Here is a 19,696-nt window from a genome sequence, read left to right on the forward strand (position 1 = left end):
CAATTGATTCTTTTCTCACAGGCAAATCCAAAGAAGAAACTGGAGCACATGAGCCACTTTTTGCATTTTAATAAGGTGCAAAGGACTAATGTTTTCACTGTTTCTACATCAGAGTCAAACAACAGATTTTAAAAAGTTAAACACCCCCTCCCAACAGAGCATCAACACTGACTGGTTGCTCAAAGTGGGAATTCAGCATGCAATGAACCAAAACCAACCACATGTGAGGGGCTGACATGCATGAGACTTGTGCTGTATGGCATTAACTAAACTGAGAATTAATCAAAAAGATACAAACAGAGCCCATGTCGGGTGTAACACGGTACAAAGGGTCATGTAACGGCACTTCTTTTGTTGACATAACTTACGTATCCTTAATTCTTGTACTGCATGAAATAGTGCTATTACATTATATAACACTACTGTGGTGGTATGTAAGGTTAAGCATTGCATTTTTTATTGGAAATTAAGTTAGATCTCAGCTGACAAGGAGTGATGCAAAAGTAATGTAACTAGTAGTGTTGCTTACTTTTTTCTTTCAGTAAGTAATGTAACTCAGTGTTTTAGAGAGAAATTTGTTATATGTAATGGATTACTTTAATTGAGTAATGACCCTAACACTTAACAGAGCCATTAAAGTTACAAACTATAACATAACTAAATACCATAAAATGAAGGAGCTTCATCATCCTTGACCACACAATGAAAAAGTCCTAAAATTGTTTTGTTTTAGATTAATTAAGCTCAAGTTACAGAACTTATTAAGAATTAGAATCAGAAAAAAAGATTTATTGCCAGGAAATGTTACACAAACAAGAAACCGCAGTTCTTTTATTGAGAATCTTAAGTAAAAATAACAATAAAAAATGAAAACAAAAAGTAGAAAATGTGCAAGTAGATATACAGTATGATGTCCTCAAAAAGTTGCTAAATACTATACCTATTCCCTTTTGAAGTCTGAAAGTGTAATGGCAAATAAGTAAGAAGTGTTATCCAATGACAAGATTAGATAAAAGCAAAGGGAGAAAGAAATTAAGTGGACAAAGGAGAGACAGGAACAGAGAAATGCACTGATGTTTTGCAAAAACATATTCAGCCAAAAATACAAGACATACGAGGGCATGCCTCTGCATGTTAAATCTGGATGTAAATTGCACCGACAGAGGGAGTGGAGACAACTCAAGCTTTTTACAACAGCTAACAATTTTAAAACAGAGAAAAAAGTCTGAAAATTTAAGCTCAGAAGACTCAAAGGTGAAAAAAATGTGTGTCAGTCTTTGTGTGTGTTTGCATGTGGGTCGCTGCACTTGTCCTCAGTGTGTTAAGACACTATCCGTCTCCCCTGACAACGTGCAAAAATAGACCTGCACCGAGAGGCCACATGACTAGCCGGTTGCCACAGCAATCAAGTGCTGTTGTCGTGGCGATCCCACAGTGATCCCTGGATACAGGGGCCAATGCAGGAAGTGATTTATGCAGTGGTGGTCTCTTTGGACTTCGACACCTTAATTAACGCACACATGAACGCTCGCACGCACATTGACACACATTCACGAGATTATGTGCCTGCACAGACTGGGCATGCAGACTCAAACACACAAGCACACACATTTAAATGATCCTTACCATATCATGTTTAAGTGCATTCTCTTTGTATTGATACATTTCACATGTGTATTGATAATCAATGATGAACAGAATCCCCCACGTTGTCAGTGGTTTGTTATTCTCACAGAAATTGTGACTCCTCTGACCTTCAGACTCAAACAAGAAGATTTACACAACACCTCTCTGTCTGTACAATGGGTCAAATTATTGACAGGAAATAATTCACTGACAAATGATGAAGACACTAAAAAATAAAAGGCTGTACTTTTATGACTGGTGGGACAACCATGGCTCTAATGGGATATTGTTTAAGTCAGATTTGTAAGATGTTGTAAATATATAATAATAATATAATAATATAATATAATATAAATATAGATATTAGCATGGTAACAGAGCTGCTACATGGCAGCAGTCAATGGATCAAACTCTTCAATGACTGATTTTATATTTGAAATGTAGACATTGAAACATTCAAAAAGCCAACAAGTTGATTACTATAAAGCTTGACTACTATACTATACCTCATTGCCTTATGCTGCCTGTTAAAACAAAGTGGCTAGTAAAAAGAGTGAGTGGCGGGTAGTTTTCTGAGTCCACAACCCCACCAATTATACACACAGTAAACAAACATTTTAGCCTTGCTTTAGTCTCTGTGACAAAATTCAAACTTTCATCACAGTTTTATCATCAAAGATCTTTTTTAGTTAGTCCTAATCTTGTATTCCTCATGGAAAATTGTAGTGAACTAACAAAATTTTAGTTAATAAAATTAAAACTGCATACAACCCCAAAATATAATGCCTCCTGCCCTGGCTACTGCTGGCACAACAGTAACACTGCTGGCAAGTATTAAAAACTGAAGCTCCTAAAGTGTACATGTGAGGCTAGAAAAAAAAAACAAACAAACAAAAGAGGCAAAATGTGGTTTTATATATAAAAGGCCATTTTAAAGACAGAACAGCTGGGTTCAGAAAAGAGGTTTCGTCTTTATAGTTCATATCTTGATTGGAAAATATCCTAAAGAGGTTAGATTTTTCAAAATGTAAAATATCTTTAAAATGTATTAAGGCCGCAGAGTTTTGCGTACATTTGTTTACTTTGAGGCTAGAGTGGTTTTCTAGCCTCAGCTCCTCATTACTTGTTACTAGACTGAAAGTTAGATGGAGACGAGATTTTCAACAGAGCCACTGCCATCGTTTGACTTCATAATGCCTCTTCAGAAACCAGTGGTAGCATCACTGAAACTACATCAATGTTTTATGGAGTCTTTGGGTTAAATAGTTCAACCCTGTTTTCTATTACGGTATAAAGTAGTTAGTATTTAAAAACATTTAAATAATTGGAAATGAATTTCGATCTGTATTAGAGAATAAATGATTAAAGCCGCAATATCAGTGTCTTCTGTTTTTATAATTGCTGGTAACTGTTATGTTCATTGTTTGTATCATCACTGTTTTTCTGCTGTGACTCTCCTCTCTGCTGTTATTCTGCTGCTGTGAAGAACCAGCTTCCCGATCAATAAACTCTCATCTAATCTGAGGAGTGTGTGCTTGTGGTTGTCAGCATCTGTTTTATTTCCCACATCGGGGGACAAACCTTAAAGACGAGCAGTATGAAGAGAAGCAGCAGGATGATCTGAACGCTGATGACAAACAGCTGAGAGAAGAGGTGAGCCAGCATCATCTCTAGAGAGCTCACACCTGAAACACAGACAAAGATACACACACACACACACACATATAAAACTGTGATTTTCTCTTTCAAAGCTGTGGAGGAATCTGAAGGGAATTACAACTGAACCAAATTCATTGAAATTCCCCTACTATAAAAAAAGAAACTATCAATTACATTTTAGTAATGACAAAGTATGAAATCAAGACTGGGAACCTCATCTTTACATTCAGCACTGGCCATATAACTCCCTCTACTGGTTACGTATCACATTACACTCAAATTACCTTCTTTAACTTGTGAATATTTACTATTACAAATGAGTTAAAAGGAGCTACAAGTTGGAAGTATATTAGGAACTATCCCCAAAAATATGACCACATACTTTCTTAACTATCAGAATATTGTTTTCAAATATGCACTAAATCGAATTTCTGCTTTTATTTTGTAAAGATGTAATATTTTAAACTTGCAAAGAGCTTTGCCTCACCTGCGACCCAGCACCTGTCCAAAAGACCCTCCTTCCTCTCCAGGACAAAGGAGAGAGCTGTCAGACCCACAGCCAGGTAGAAGGTAATACTATAGGGTGAGAAAGGAAAAGGAGATAAAATGGACCTTAAATGGCACAGAATTATTACAATGGGAAGTCAACAAAATCATCTAGGTCAACCTCTAGATAAGTAGTTCCTCAATTTCTCATGATGTGATTCCTCAAAGTGATGGGAATTCCATCTTTCTTTAGAGATCTGAAGCCTGTTGCAGCAGTTATGAGTTACCCAGTGTCTGTTAGAGAGCAGCCTCTTATGTTGATCTGACTCTAAACAGGCTAAAAATGTATTATGCTAACTGTAGTTAATCTACAAACAGCACTGAAAATGTATGAAAAATAAGGCAAAGTATGTTCCTTAGGTGATACCAAAGCTTACAGCCTAAACTTAGAGCAAGTATAAAATAACAACACTGACATCAAGTGGGAAAATTGTGATTAACACAAGATAATTTAGTGGCAGTCAGTAGAAATGGTCTTGGCTCATGGAAAACAACACTGTTATTGATCAGGGAGAACACAATGTTGACATGAAATGTTGGTGAAATCCTCAGCTCCTTGTCATCCTTCTAGTTATCTGACCTTTCAAAACCATCACCACGACAGCAATATTTTACTGAGGACTCCACACCCAGTAGAAAGTAAGTTTAATATTTAAGTTATAACTTAAGCCTACGTATAAACTGTCTCAGCTGGTGCAACATCTCAAATGTAGCCATAGCATAAACTCCATTGTAAGAAGTAAGGTTCAATCTAAGCCATGCTTGAACTTACACACATTTGGTGCAACCCATAGCCAGATGATTTGGCTTAGCGCAGTAATAATAGCTGTCTGATAAATAATACATCACTGTTTCTTTTAAAGGCATGTATATGAAAAAATAAGGGAGAAAAGCCATTCAGCTCAGTGTAAAAAAGGGGCATTTTGTGTTTGTTTAGTTTTATAGCTGATAGAAGGTAAGTGGTAATTCTTTCAACTAATAAACAGGCTGCAGTGATTCTAGCTCTACTCTTAAGGTTTGGATCGGTCCACTTGGTACCTGAACAGAAAAGTAGAACAGTGCTGATCAGTTAATTTGATAACCTTTCCAACTTTTGGCAAGAAAAAAAAATGAACAAGCTTGCTTGGGGAATTTGCAGTTTTAGTAGCTTCTCAACTCCAAACAGCCCAAACTAACCTGAGAATAGCTCCAGGTGTCACAAAGGTAGTGAAGTCTGTGTTTAGATCTCCGTAAATCGGCTCTTCAAACTGTAGGATTAAAGCAGCAAACGTATGATTAATAACTTTACGTAAAAATGTCTGTTGGGTAGTTTTTCTTTCAAGAGTGCGGTACATGCAGGTGTTAGAGATGTTATTCATTCTGAAATTATTTTTGTTTCTGTCTCACCTTTATTGGCAGGGAAGCCAGATAGGCCATACTGCCCAATTTATTGTCCACAAAGGCCTGCAGATGGAAGACAGAGAAACATGGTAAGTTTAAATGTATGAGTCAAACGCGGTATACAGATTATGCCTTGCAGATGGTGATTGGTATACTGAGTTATTGAATAAAAAGATATTTCAGTGATGTTGTTTCAGTGTTATCGTGATGCTAATGAAATCACTAATCTGTAACCAAAGATTGTCAATGGATGAAAACATAAATGGTTTGTTTTTAAATATGAACCCTTTCTAAATATGCCAAGGCATGTCTAGAGAATAAGATAAAGCAATTAGTACAAATTAAAGCAAACATGACAAACAAAATGAGAAAATTAAGTTTAGGAATGTACACATAAAACGATTGAAGAAAAGTGTATATAAACAAAGGTGTATAATGTAAAATCTTTGCTGTCAAATGTTCGTCATATTTTCTAGACCTGTTCAATAACTTCTGATGGGATCTCTCCCTGACAAATGTTAACACCGGAATATTTCCACCATGCAACCAGACTTAAAGGCAGAATAAACACACAAAGAATTATTTTTACCTGAAAGGCCTCATGTAGTTTCTTCTGCAGCATAACTGCAATTTGTCGATCTGAAAAAAAGAAGTGAAACCAAACATCTTGAGACTTTGATATCTGTGTGTCATGCGTTTGCCAGTGCTTTTATTTGCACTGGGATCTTGTGTATGTAGTGTACAAATATATAGTTATTTATTTTGAAAAGATGCACCAGATTTAAGGCCTCTAGTTCATAATATATGTCAAATATGAAGAATTTAAACAATCCTTCATGGAAAAAATGTTTTATAAAGTAATGTGAATTGTACAATAAATAATCTGACTGAACTATACTGAAATTAACTAATTTGAGTAAAAAGCTAAGGAACTGCAGGAAATGTATAAGAAACAGGAAACAGAAATAGGTAATCTTACTTGTCAGGTCCAGCCAGACGTGCACTGATCCTCCATCCACCACCTCTCTAGAAACCTGCCGCTGCATCATCCTATAAAACCAGAGACACAGTCAGTCTCAACAACATCCCTGAATTTGAACATCGCTTTAAAATTCAAAATCAGCCAATAAAACTAAGGTGCAGAGGCTGCAAAACAAACAAAACAGCAGAGTTTAGATGTAGTTTCTCTAAATGTAGCCATTCCCAGACTTTTTTGCAGACAAAATACAAGATATTGTGATATAGATGTAGCAGTGACGTATGTGAAGAAGGGAAAAAAAAATCACTTTTAGCACTGACTGTTTTTGAAACTCTGCATGTTCCCTTTTTCTACAATAAAAAATAAACCTTAAAGGTTTTGTGTTCTGAACAATAATCTACAGCAAGCCAAAGAACTGATAGATGAAATATTTTCTAAGGCTGCAGTTTTCAAAGAGACAGGTGAGTCTCCTCTGGGGGGTGCTAGAGGATGTCAGGGGAGGCATGGTGATAGAAAACATTAAGAAGGGATCTGCTGAGCCAACTTGGGGAGATTTTTGGCTGACCACTGAGGTCAACCCTACACATGGCAATGTTTGTGTCTGAGTAAGTAATTAAGTAAGTCAGTAAGCAACTGAATGAGTGAGTGAAGCTAATTTATAAGCCTTACAATACAGAGTTGCGTTTGCTTGTACCGAATGCTGGCAGTGATGGCTGCCTCCAATGTATTCACTAAAGCCATACATACAGAGTTGTGCTATGGGCGGCATTTACTTATGCTGAAAGCCCTCTAATGGCTGCCCCCACTGCTCTAAATACTCAGATATAGCTTTAGCATGGGCTCTGTTTAACCAGAACTGGGCCACATTTATGTATGACAAAAAATAAAACACAAGCCTATAGCTTTTCGTATTGGGAAAGATGTTTTCACTCCTCTGCTGACCTGCTTTGGCATGACTATGTGATAGTTGAGGGGGAAAAGGTAACTTTTTGTGTAAATGCTTGAGGACAACTGCTGCTCGTGTAGTGATTAGCTCTGACTAAGTCACAGCAACACTTAGTCAAAACTGGACAGTTCTTTATCAAAACCAGTGCAGACAGCAACACTAAAAGCTTTCTGTAACAGAAAGGGTGTTTTTGCTTTTCTGCCAACCCGCTTCAGCGTGAGTGTGTGATAGTTAAAGGGGAAAGGGTAACTTGTTGTGCTTGTATTTACAGCTGCTAACCGAACGTTAGCTCAGCCTTAGCCAGACCAACACATGTCTTCATCACAGTTAGCGCTGAGAGCAACACGGAAAGCTTTCTACGACAGAAAACTACATTGTCGCTCTTCTGCCACCCCGCTTTGGCATGATTATGTGATAGTTACGGGGAAAGGGCTAGTTGTTGTATACAGCTAATGAGTTGTTGTGTCCCAGCTAATGACTCTAGCAGGCCTGCTAGTCATTAGCTGGGACTGAGCCGCAGCAGCGCTTTTGTCTGAACCAGACATCGTGTCTAAATCCAAACAAGTGTAGAGAGCAACACTGAAAGCTTTCTGTGACAGAAAGAAATGATCTCGCTCTACTCCCGGTCTGTTACGGCATGGCTTTCCAGACATGGCGGTGGGATTGTCCATATTGTCCGCACGCTAACATTTCGTTAGTGTAGACTCAAGGCTTCTATTTGTTGAGGGCAAAACTTTCAGAATACTGGAGCATAACCTGCAGAACTTTCTCCTCTTAAAGCCCCTCTCTGACCATGGAGGACCAGTGCGTCAGCGCTGTGTGTGTGAGCTCCAGCTGTGTGTCTCTTTGTTGCCCGCATGAGCCAGGGGTGTGTGCTATGTTAACAAAAAAAAAATTGGTAAATATTCCATTAATACTATATGATTATGGGGAACAAATAAATGTTAAAATCTCCGCATTTGCGTTGAATTTGCGTTGAGAATGCTACTTAAACGTTTAGCACGTCTTTATTTGCAGGGAATATGATAATTGGGCTGTTTATTGATAATCAATGGATATAAACAACAATAGGAACACTGAAGTAGACATTCAGCTTAATTTTACACATATAAAGACCCTTACACACCTGAGGAGAATTAGAAATGCTCATGAAACCTGCTGCAGTTTTTCTTTTATTTTACAATAAACAGTTCATTAACAGTGTTTTATTGTTAGTATAAACTTAATACCATTTAAGACTTATATCTGCCAAAAAAAACAACAAAAAAAAAAGAATCTCCAGTGACACTGTCTGTCTCTATCAGTGAAGTCTGACCCATTTCTGTAGTGTTTCATATATACACAGACAAGAGCTTTATTAAGAGGAGAGACAGAGAGAGAAAGAGGACAGCATGTAGCTATGTACATTTAAGTTGCCACAATAAATTTGGCTCACAAAAAACAGCAATAATGACAAAATCACTGTGCCAGTCAGGCATTTCAACAGACATCCCAGACAGATGTGGTCAGCCATATACTAGGTTTTAACCTAGTCTTGTTTTAGATACTGCAGAAGAAGTTACTGCAGAAATGAGCTGGAAAAAAGAAAAAGTATGCCCACGACTATTTAAAGTTTGGGCTTTAATGAAAGACTCCTGATGTTACTCCAAGGCCATGGTGTCTATTTTGCCTACTTATGACAGCATGATGCCATGTAAACTCCGGTGTCACATTGAGACAAACATGCAAGTTTGGTGACCAAGTTATGTGAGTTTTGAGAGAAAGTCAGTGGCTTTATGCAGATATATGTTTGTTAATGGTGGGAGAAGCTACTGCCAAGCTGAATGTGATCCTAGTGTCTAACACACCATCTCAGACATGCCCTTTGGTGTAAAGCAACAGGTACTGGTCAATGTTCAGGAAAGTCCTTTCTTCTCCATCAGGCCCAACCCTGCATCAAATATGTTTAAAAAAATAATTTGAAAATGTGTATTTTCAAAACCCGTCAATTAATACTATAATTGGTGGCATGTCTGTCTGGATTTGCACACCACTCCATTGCTCCAATTCTCCATAATACTTCTGAGAAGACTTTTTGGGTGTACTATTCAAATCTGGTGCCATGGAAAAAAAAAAATGGAAAGATTTTTAATAAAATCCTAAAATGTTGTGCCAAGTCATTGTTAGGGGACTTCCCCTATTGAACACATTAATTTTTCTTTCTGTTTTTTTCACATCCATGGGTGGCTTTCGCAACACCACCCTTTCCCTTTTGCCATTCTATTATGTCTTCAGGATGCCTTCATACACAACGTTTAGCGGTATTACTGCTTCATAGTTGCTCGCTTAATTACTTGCTACCACTCCCACCTCACTGCACCACCATGCTAAAGACGAGACGGTGTTCGCTGTCAAAAATGCTAAAAGAAAGAAAGGAACTACAACAGGCTCATGGGATTGCTGAAGCAGCAGGTAAGCTTCTTCATTATTGCTCCTGCCATGACCTGGCTCGTGCCAGCGACTACTACAGCTCACATAAAGTTTTGTAAAACATCACATGTATTTAATGACCAGTGCTGCAGACCTCAGCTGGAACAAAATGTATGATTGAACAAAGAGATGGGGAAAAAAAATGTTTAAAAAATGCATCATTACAGAAGCTATGGGACGATATGCAAGCATGCATTTGATTTGACTCCATCATGTGACAACATGTAAATTACGTTGTATTCTAGATATCATGAGAAATTAACACATTATCATCGAAAAACAGATTTGTGTTCCTAAGACTCAAGATGAGATCTTGGGAAATGACAAAACCTATTATTCCAGTAAAATGGAGTAAAGTGCTAACCTGACATGCCAGACTGACTGTTTCATATCGCCATTGCGTGGATATATTTCACATTCATATAGAAAACCTCTCATTCAAAGTGTTTGGGAAGGGCAGGACTTTTCAAAGAATTCTGAGAAGGTGATTGGATGAACGTCCAGCCTGTCATGCTATACAGGCTCGCGCTACCGTAGTGTTTGAACGGTGAATTATACCGGTGGCTAAAATTCATGCCGAAGCCACTCAAGAGAAGAGCAAAAACATCTTCTCTGCTAGGAGAAACTTTTGGTGTTGCTCTTTGCTCCTTCTTTTTTTTGGTATAACAGAAATTATTTTCTTTCAGGTGGTGCTCATTCTCATAAACTCTGGAAATCACTGGTCTAGTTGTCTGGAGTATCTAGAGATATTAATTTCAATTACCCAGCATCCCCACTATTATCATGAGAAGGTTAGCTTAGTTTATAATTTCTTTTAGAAAAAGAAAATATATATTGCAGTCTGTGCATCCATTTCAGTAAACTTTGTTTGGGAGTCAAGCCAGGCCTTGACTGCTTTCCTAGTTGTTCATGTTGATTGTTTGTTGCCTACTGATTTATAACTACACCATAAAGGATCAGTCAGCTGGGTTTGAAAGTTTTATTACGGTTACATCTGCTGATTATTTCATAGTTATAACAACCTACTTCATTGTTTATAATGTATCATTAAAAAGTGAAATAATAACTTAAATACTTTTTGGTTTGTTTTTTTAAGCCAGCAGTTGGAATTTAAAGGAAAAAAAAGACTATATATCTCATTAATCAGTGTTTCCAGAAATGAGGTTTATATTTTGCTCTAACTCATGAACCATCACCATGAGTACAACGTTTTCAAGCACCTAAGGGAGCCTTGTATACAGATTATTTTTATTATTTTAAGAAAACCTGTTTTGTTATTCGAAGATAGGGATAAAGGATGTGTTGCCATGGTGGCAGTCAGAAAAGAAAAATCCCTGATGTTAGCTCTCCACTCTAACAAGAATCAGCTTGAATATAACAGTAATTGAACAACTGAGGCTATTTTTAAATGAGGAGGAGGCATACATAGAAGCAAAAACGCCTTTTTGTCTCCCTCAGGCAGGTCTGTCACATGAACGGCACATGATTGAGGAGGAAAGAGCATTTGATTGGTCGGTGCTAAGCTGTGACCTGCTCAGGTGTGTTAGGGACAGGAAGGACCAGACTGTCTACCCAGGCACACAAATACACACATATACAAAGAGCTGTGATTCAAACCTTAAAAACAACCACTCATGCCTTTTACCCACCAGGATAGACTCATCCTCACATGATTCTGAGGTGTGTTTGTGCTTATGTGCTTTAAAGACTAACAGAGGACCAGACAGTATAATTAACAGAGACAGTATTTTACTATAATGAGTTATACAACAATACTAATTTCATCATATTCAATAGTTTTACGTTTTTCTTTTAATCTATATTTCCATCAGTTTTAAAGGATCAAATGTAATTTTCATTTTTCTCACTTTTTATAGAAAGAAAAGGTTATGCTTGATCTATTTTTCTTTTTATGTGATGTGTCTGGCATATTGAACTACCTTTAGGAATGTTTGCATAAAAATAAATAAGAGTGAACCAAATGAATCTTCCAAAGAAAAAGTCAGGACATCATCATACTAATGAGGACGCATCTCCTGGGGTACCATCATTTTTGCAGATTTCATGGCGAATGGTCAAATACTGCAGATTTCACAAAGTGTAATCTTTCTGTTTCTTATCTTGGGGTGCAGCCAAGTTAAAAAAAAAACTACTCTGTGTATTTATTATGCATCCTTGTGTGATGAGTTTGTAGCTGGAATGCTGTCTGTGCGTCACACAGACGTTTTGCTGGAGCCGGTCTGCTCTACTGCGGTTTCTGTGTGACTACTTTGACGCACAAAAACAGCCCTCTGTACTCAGCATTGCATTGCAGGTGTATAACATCACAAACATAAGTCTTTGGTGTGACATGAATAGAAACTACCAAGGAGGAGACACCAGAGGAAGAGAGTAAGGAGAGAACAAAAACAAAGCTGCATGCTGAGAGTCAGCAGAGGGGAGAGCAGAGGCACAAAATAAAGGTGAAATCATGTCAGACATGTTGAGACATGTCGGCTTACAAACAGGTGACACAGTAGCTCCTGGCACAAGTCATGTAAATTTGCTTTTTATATCATGCTGAACAAAACCATATGTGCATTTGTGAAAAATTCTTAAGCTTAAACAGGATTCGTAATCGAGTTAAATTTGCCAAATTCCATAACCACGACCACAAGGTTCAACAGTAGCAGTGAGTGATACATCAAAATGATAAATGTTGGGGCGCGCAGATGGTCGAGTGGTTTAAGGCGCCACCCATGTACGCAGGCGGCCTGGGTTCAAATCCGGCCTGTGGCCCTTCACCACATGCCTCTAACCACTCTCTGTCCTGTTTCCGAGTCTATCCACTGTCCTTCCTCTATCAAATAAAGGCATGAAAAGGCCCAAAAATAAATCTTAAAAAAAAAAAGTTAAGGTTTTCTTTTCACCCCATCTATTGAACAGCTATAACATCATAGAGGAAAGGAAGGTTAACGCTTTAAAGCCTGAAAACACAAATTATAGCCAGAAAATTCAAATTTTTCAGAAATGAAATGTTTATTTCACTTTCTAATGAAATCCAAATAAAATCTAAATTTCCAAAAAATTCAGCATGTATATTTTTGTATCTCATTTGATGCATTAGGTGTTTTTGGTAACTGATAATCCACTTGAGGGCATTTTTATCATTTATCATATTTTATTCAGATTTTTTTTTTTTCATCATTTATAATCATTTTGATTTGATAGAGGTATCATAAAAGTATGTATCAATATGGTACAATAGGCTTTAAGGGATTAAAATTAATTTATGAAACGGGGATGAGAGAGTGGGGGAGAGACATGCAGGAAAGTAGCCACAAGCTGGACTTGAACCCCGGCTGTTCCCCATACATGGGGCTCAACCTAATCCCTGGACTATCTGCACCCTGGGATGGTGAAGATTTTAAATGATATTATGCCATTATGTCCAGCTAAAACAACAAATTCAACAATAAAAAAGAACATGGTCTCATTTCAGTGAACAGAAGCATTTTACCTAAGTTGATCTGATTTCTGAAATGAAAACTGGGGACGTTTCCAGTTCAGCGGACGAAAACCACAAATTATTGTCATGTCGCTAGCTATATCACAAAAATGCAGAAGCGTTATTAATGCCCCTCCTCTACTTCAAATAATATCACATTAATATAGCCTTAATCATATAATTTTGATGGCTAGGGATTATTTTAATGCTAACTTTTGTCTAAAGAAGAATTTAATTAATTCCTAGCTAACATTACTGACAGCTAGCAGCTAACACAGCAGTCACTGAGTAGCCAGTCTTACTTTTGGTGAGCTGTTAACTTTTCAGTCAGCAGGTAGCTAGCAATGCTCTCAGTGATAGCAAACAATGGTGCCAGTGACTGGCTTATATTACCTTCAGCAAGCAGCTGCTGCTGCTGTTAGCTAGCTAACTTGACTTTTGCCTGAATAAAATTACTCTGAGCTTGGAATCCGTGATTTTCCTATCCTTGAAATTAACTAACTCTAACAGTGAAGTTCGCACAGAGCAGTACTGATTGCTAATGTTTGCTGTTTTCTGCTAATGGATCATAAATTAAACAAAATATGGCGATAATTTCTTAAATGGCTAGATGTTGGTAACATTTAAAAGTAATTAAACATAACTTTTAATGATGTTTATTAATTATTGAATGATGACTGTACCACAGAGGATAAATTATTTTTATCTCACCTTTTTGTCAAGTAGCTGGTGAAGTTCTTGCCAAAGCCGATGACACCCCAGTACTCTCCATTATAGATCCCTTCAAAAGCTTCTCTATGGGATAAGGGCACCTAAGGGTGACAAGACAAATTTAAAAATGACAAAAAATAATCTTTTTACTTCAAACGGCTCATAAACTCCCAGTTTAAAATATATGTGTTTTAGTCACTTCACTAAAAGGCTGTGGTTTCACATCTCAGATCTATTTTTCACATTCAGAGATTTCCAAGAAAAAGGAAGTATTTATGTTTATTTTCGCAGAAAACAGAGGTGCACCTTACTCGCCTGAATATAAATTAGAACAACTGTGAGAAAGGCATTTTACTTCCTCTTTAGACTGATCCATCACACCACAGAGCAGCTACTCTAAGCCACAAAACAAGCACAACTCTCTGCGCTCTGCTTGTGAGTAACAATATATCATACTGAAATGAATCAATATAGGAAGTTAGAAAATAAATTACAATCTATTGATAGTTTTGAAGGAAAGATATGTTACACTGAAAAAAATAACAATATGTAAACATAAGCAACAACATGTAAACATGAACAGAAACCGCTTTGTTTCTCTTTAGTTGTGCCACATTAATGTAAGTACAGATGCCATCTTTCTGCCTCCCTCTGTATCTGTAGTATCAACAGCCTCTTGAGGCACAATGACAGTACCTGGTGTACACTTGAGTTGTCCAGGAAGGAGAGCAGGGATTTGCTGAAAGCGGATGTGGAGGTCTCATTGTTCACCACAGCGACCTGGATCCCCTTTGGGTCTCCTCCAACACACAAACAGATCAGAGAGACCTGGATGACAGGCAACAAGAACTGGAAACACAGCGAGCTGCAGAGCACAGGAGGAAAATTTAGCGCAGGAAGAACAGCTGCACCGACATTTTTCCTGTGTCATTTCTTCAGATTACTTTGAATACTTTATACTAAAACCCACCCTGGCATTCTCTTCATTCGCACCATTGTTTTGATCATCAGAGCAGCGATGTTCCTCCACTTTGGCAACACATGTCGGGCTCGCACCTTCCAGTCCGCTAAACAAACGAAAAAAAATTGATCTCAGAATAAAATCAGAATCTCAGAAATAACTCCTTCTTCTAAAGTGCAAATGTGGTTGCTTGATCTTTACATCAGCAATCTGCTTTTACATTACAACATTTAAGAGGCAATGTTGTATTGTCACTAATTATATGAAATCTAGTGTTTAGTAAAGAAATAGATTATTGCAAAACATTTATAAAGGGCTTATTTCCTTTTTAGGTAAATCAATTTAATAAATACTCAGCATCATCTTCATTAATAGCAACTTCATCAACTCATTAGTTTATCAACTGCTAGTATTTTTTTTTTTTTTTGCCTTTTCAGTGTTCTAAATAATATTAGGGCAGTCAAACAATTAGAATTTTTAATTGTGATTCATTTAAGAATTTTTACAGTTCATTAAGATTCATCATGAAATTCCACTATTTTGCTTTCAAAACTTATTCGTTTTAGTTAGGATTTTGGTATTGTCTTTAAAGATAACAGGCTTCTTGTTTGGATAGAGATCTGAATTTATTTTGAAAGGAAACAAAGACGTTTGGGTAGATCGAAGATAATGACATAACCTTTACCATGGAAAAAGGAACTTGTTATGGATTGAAAAGAAAATAAGGGGACAATACAAAGGAAAATATTTGATAACACGAGCTACAGATGAATGTTTGTTTGTCCACTGAGCTTTCTGTGAGTTAACTGCAATTAAAAAAATGCACTAATTATGGACTTTAATTAATCATGATTAATGCATTAATGCTGACAGCCCTAGTTATGAAACCAGAGACACAGGGAATGCAAATAGATATGACCAACTAATCTGGGTACTTTGCCTGAACAATGCTAGCCCCACCCCTTTCTGTGGAAAAACATTTCATAAAAATGAATGACAGTAAATGTGAAAGACTGGGTCATAAGGGATTTAAAGCTTAAAATATGAAAACTGTACAGTTAAATGATGACTGGGGGCCAAAATCCAATGGCTGGTAAAATAAACATATAATGTAGGACATTTATGTCATAAACCAACATCACATACCTTATGTGTGCTGGATCTTAACACTTGGATGTGGTTAATAAAAGCTGTTAACAGGCAGGCAGACAATAGCTCCTGCTGCCACAGAGTGATTGCTAGCTTAGTCATGAAGAACACAGCACTGGTCCAACATTTGCCTGCTTTACTCCTCTCTAGTTTCAGCCAAAAGACACAGAAGCCTCTTTTGACACTCTTTCGTCATTGAGAATAACAAAACATGCCTTACATGATGACTTTTTAATTGTTTCCAGCACAAAACCTAACAAAATGGCTTTTAATCGCGTTGTCACCGCTGTTTTCTAACTTACCACCATTCAATCTGACAGCTTGTTTTCCCCCAAATGAGGGCATGCTCAGATTGGAAAGCAGCAAGTGAAACTGCACTGCTCTTATCCATGGACTAGTGGTTAGGTCGCGCCCCATTTAAGTGGGCAGCCTGGGTACAAGCCCAGCCTGTTGCTCTTTCACCTCATTCCCCACTCTCTCACACCTGTTTCTGGCTCTCTACTAAAGGCAAAAGCCCCAACATAAATATAATTTTTAAAGGGATCAGAGTCATGTATGTTGACTATTACTAGCAGTGTGAAGGAAAGAGTAGAGCAACCAATCAACAACTTATAATTCACTGATAGCAATTAAATGAAAATAATCTTTAGGTGGAGGATGTTAAGTGGTAACAAATTATTTTTAGTTTCACTAAAGGACCTAAAAACCCCTCCACTAATGAGTTACATAGTATTTTCACTCAATAATTGTATTTATCAAAACATTAATGATTCCCCTCCAAAACTGGGCATATTGGTAAGATAGGAAAAGGCACTAAAGTCTGACTGTGAGATTTTTTTCATTTTTCCATTTTAAAATGCAGATACAAAAGCTAACCAAATGAAAGAGGCGGACTGTCTTTCTCCTTTATTTCACTTGTTAACTGAGGACATTGAAGTTATGTGGTGTGCATCTTTGACCACGTGGCAACAGTCACATAAATATTTATAACTAAAGAGTTAGATGTTGGAGGAATCTGAAGCAGCAAAAATATTGCTTTTACGGCAGAGTGGCTAGTCAGAAGACTCTCCTCAGTGCAAAACACATGAAAGGCTGCTTGGAGTTTGCAAAAAAGCACCTGAGGAACTCTAAGACTGGCAGAAACAACAGAAAAAAGATTCTCTGGTCTGAAGAAACCAAGATTGAACTGTTTGACTTCAATTCTTAACGTTATGTCTAGAGGAAACCAGGCATTACTCATCACCTGCCCAATACTACAACAACAGTGAAGCATGGTGGTGGCAGCATCATGCTGAGGGGTGTTTTTCAGCAACAGGGACTGGGAGACTAGTCAGGGTCGAGGGGGAAAGATAAAAGCAGCAATGCATAAAGACATCCTTCATGACAGCCTGCTCCAGAGTGCTATGGACCTCAGACTGGGGCAAAGGTTCATCTTCCGGCAGAACAAAGACGCAAAGCACACAGCACACAAGATAACAAAGGAGTGGCTTCAGGTCAAATCTGTGAATGTCCTTGAGTGGCCTGGCCTGGGCCGAGACTTGAACCTGATTAAACATCACTGGATAGATTTGAAAATGGATTTGCACTGATGCTCCCCATCCAACCAGATGGAGTTTGAGAGGTTCTGCAAAGAAGAATGGGAGAAACTGCCAAAAATAGGTGTGCTAAGCTTGTAGCATCATACTCAAAGAGACTTGAGGCTGTAATTTCTGACAAAGGCGGACTGGTCAGGCTTGTGGGAATGGAGCAAAGTACAGATATCCTCTGTTAAAACCTGTTCTGCAGTGCTCAGAACCACATACTGGGCCAAGGTTTACCTTTCAACATGACAAGGGCCCTTAGGACACAGCCAAGACAACACAGGAGTGGCTTAGGGACAACTCTGTGAATGTCCTAGAGTGGTCCAGCCAGAGCAATGACTTGAACCCTATCTCTGTTGGGCCGGAAAATGGCTGTCCCCAGACAGTCCCCTTCCCACTCACTGGGTTTGAGAGAATTTGTGAAGGAGAATGGCAGGAAATCCCTCAATCCAGGTGTGCAAGACTTGTTATGTTGCATTCAAAAAGACTTTAGGCAGTAATTTCTGCCAAAGGTGCTTCAACTTAGTGCTGAGAAAATGGTCTGAACACTTAAGTTAATGCAATATTTCAGTTTTTGCTTTTTAACAAATTTTCAAAAATGTCTGAAATTCTGTTTTCACCTGGTCATTATGGGGCAGGTGAGTGTAGATCAATGAGGGGAGAAATCAATTCAAATGATTGTAGCATCAGGCTGCAACATAACGAAACTGAAAAAAAGTGAAGGGGGTCTGAAGACATTGTATCTTTACTGTTAATAAGCACTATAATAATCACACCAGATAACGGTCAAACCTGATAAAATCTTATCAAGAATAACATCATTGTATTAAAAAATGTACCTGAATATTTGGGTTCTTCCTCTTTTGCTCCTGCTGTGACCCCGAGGATTGGTCGACTCTCATCCCGTCCACTCTCAAATGACTGGCTGTTCGCTAAAGGCCCCTCTTGTGGACTGGACTCCCGTTTAGAGCCGATCTGGTCAGACGTCTCACACAGCTGCAGGAAGGCACGCTCCAGTGTCTGAAGCAGAGAGTGATATAGTTCACAAGAACTGGACAAACAATTTAGAGTATTTTATTTATTTTCACTTTGGTTTCTCACATTATAACTGTCTTTGTTTTCTTTGATGAGTTGCTCTTTAACATTTATTAAAATGTATCCTTTTTTTTGCTTGGTATAAAAGTAAAAGTTATCTCTATAAATTTTTCTTCCTCTCAACATTCCCTGTTCTTTCACTCAAATATAATCTGCTCAAGTTTAAAAGCTATGTGTCCCCTCTGCTCCATGAAGAATTTATTTTAGTATGCAATTCTGTCATTGAGATCAATTTATCTTGCTTTACTTTACAATTTTATTTGTTTTGTTTTACATCTTTTTATTGCTATCCTTGTAAAACAGCACTTGCTAACTTATCTTACCCTTATCATGGTTTATCTTTATTTGTTACTTATTTGCTATCTTATCTCATTTTTATATCTGGACACAATTCCTTTCTTTTATTGTGTATATGGTGCAGAAAATATGTGTTATTGCAGAGAGGATAGTGCATAATTACAGGGCTGGTGTAATATAAGCTAGTCCATGTAACTCCAAAGTCATCTTGTTACAGTGTAGGTCGTCTTTTGTTCCTATGTGTGACTCATTTTGTTTCTTGTCTCATTTGTGAGATGGATGTGCTGATAGTGATCACATCTCTGTGTGGCACTGTTGTCCATGACAAATTTACCACTGGGAACAAAAGAGTTTATCCTTATATCTTTACTGTGTCACTGAATATGAGGCACATCTAATGGCTGTTTTTTTAAAATAATAAATTGCCTTGATAGCACATGAACAGATTCCCTGCCTGACAACCACTAGCTCCTCTGGGTGTCAACATGTCCCATGTGGGGTTTTGATGAACACTCACTGTTGCACTGTGCTGCTTCATGACTGCGTCTGGAGGACCTTCAGCCAGCAAATGTCCATTCCTCATGAGACCAACCTAGAGAAATGACACTGTTAGTCTGAGAGAACATATTAGTTCAATAAAACTGTGATTGTAATTAAAAGTAAGGACAGAAGACTGAATTTTTTTACCTTTTGTAAAGAAGGTTAAACGTGGACAATATATGGTAGACTTACTGTAATAAGGTTTGCACAGTGCACTACCCCTTTAATGAATAACAATATTTCATACATCTGAACAAAATTTTCCATAAAA

The 19,696-nt window shown here is 37.7% G+C and overlaps 1 protein-coding gene across 6 annotated transcripts in view; it reads right to left on the reverse strand.

The window, feature by feature from the left end:
• abch1 (ATP-binding cassette, sub-family H, member 1) overlaps nucleotides 1-19,696 on the reverse strand; it is a 50,695-nt gene that overhangs the window by 9,586 nt on the left and 21,413 nt on the right. For all 6 annotated transcript variants that reach the window (XM_041788956.1, XM_041788957.1, XM_041788959.1 and 3 more), the window contains 11 exons: nucleotides 19,403-19,477; nucleotides 18,333-18,513; nucleotides 14,774-14,870; nucleotides 14,500-14,668; nucleotides 13,804-13,904; nucleotides 6,191-6,261; nucleotides 5,801-5,850; nucleotides 5,218-5,274; nucleotides 5,008-5,078; nucleotides 3,773-3,861; nucleotides 3,208-3,311 (listed from right to left, as the gene is read on the reverse strand). In XM_041788956.1, the coding sequence (XP_041644890.1) occupies nucleotides 3,208-3,311; nucleotides 3,773-3,861; nucleotides 5,008-5,078; nucleotides 5,218-5,274; nucleotides 5,801-5,850; nucleotides 6,191-6,261; nucleotides 13,804-13,904; nucleotides 14,500-14,668; nucleotides 14,774-14,870; nucleotides 18,333-18,513; nucleotides 19,403-19,477 (1,065 nt within the window). The remainder of the gene's footprint in view (nucleotides 1-3,207; nucleotides 3,312-3,772; nucleotides 3,862-5,007; nucleotides 5,079-5,217; nucleotides 5,275-5,800; nucleotides 5,851-6,190; nucleotides 6,262-13,803; nucleotides 13,905-14,499; nucleotides 14,669-14,773; nucleotides 14,871-18,332; nucleotides 18,514-19,402; nucleotides 19,478-19,696) is intronic.

This window comes from Cheilinus undulatus, linkage group 6 (genome assembly GCF_018320785.1).
Source record: "Cheilinus undulatus linkage group 6, ASM1832078v1, whole genome shotgun sequence".
Taxonomy (NCBI): Eukaryota; Metazoa; Chordata; class Actinopteri; order Labriformes; family Labridae; genus Cheilinus; species Cheilinus undulatus.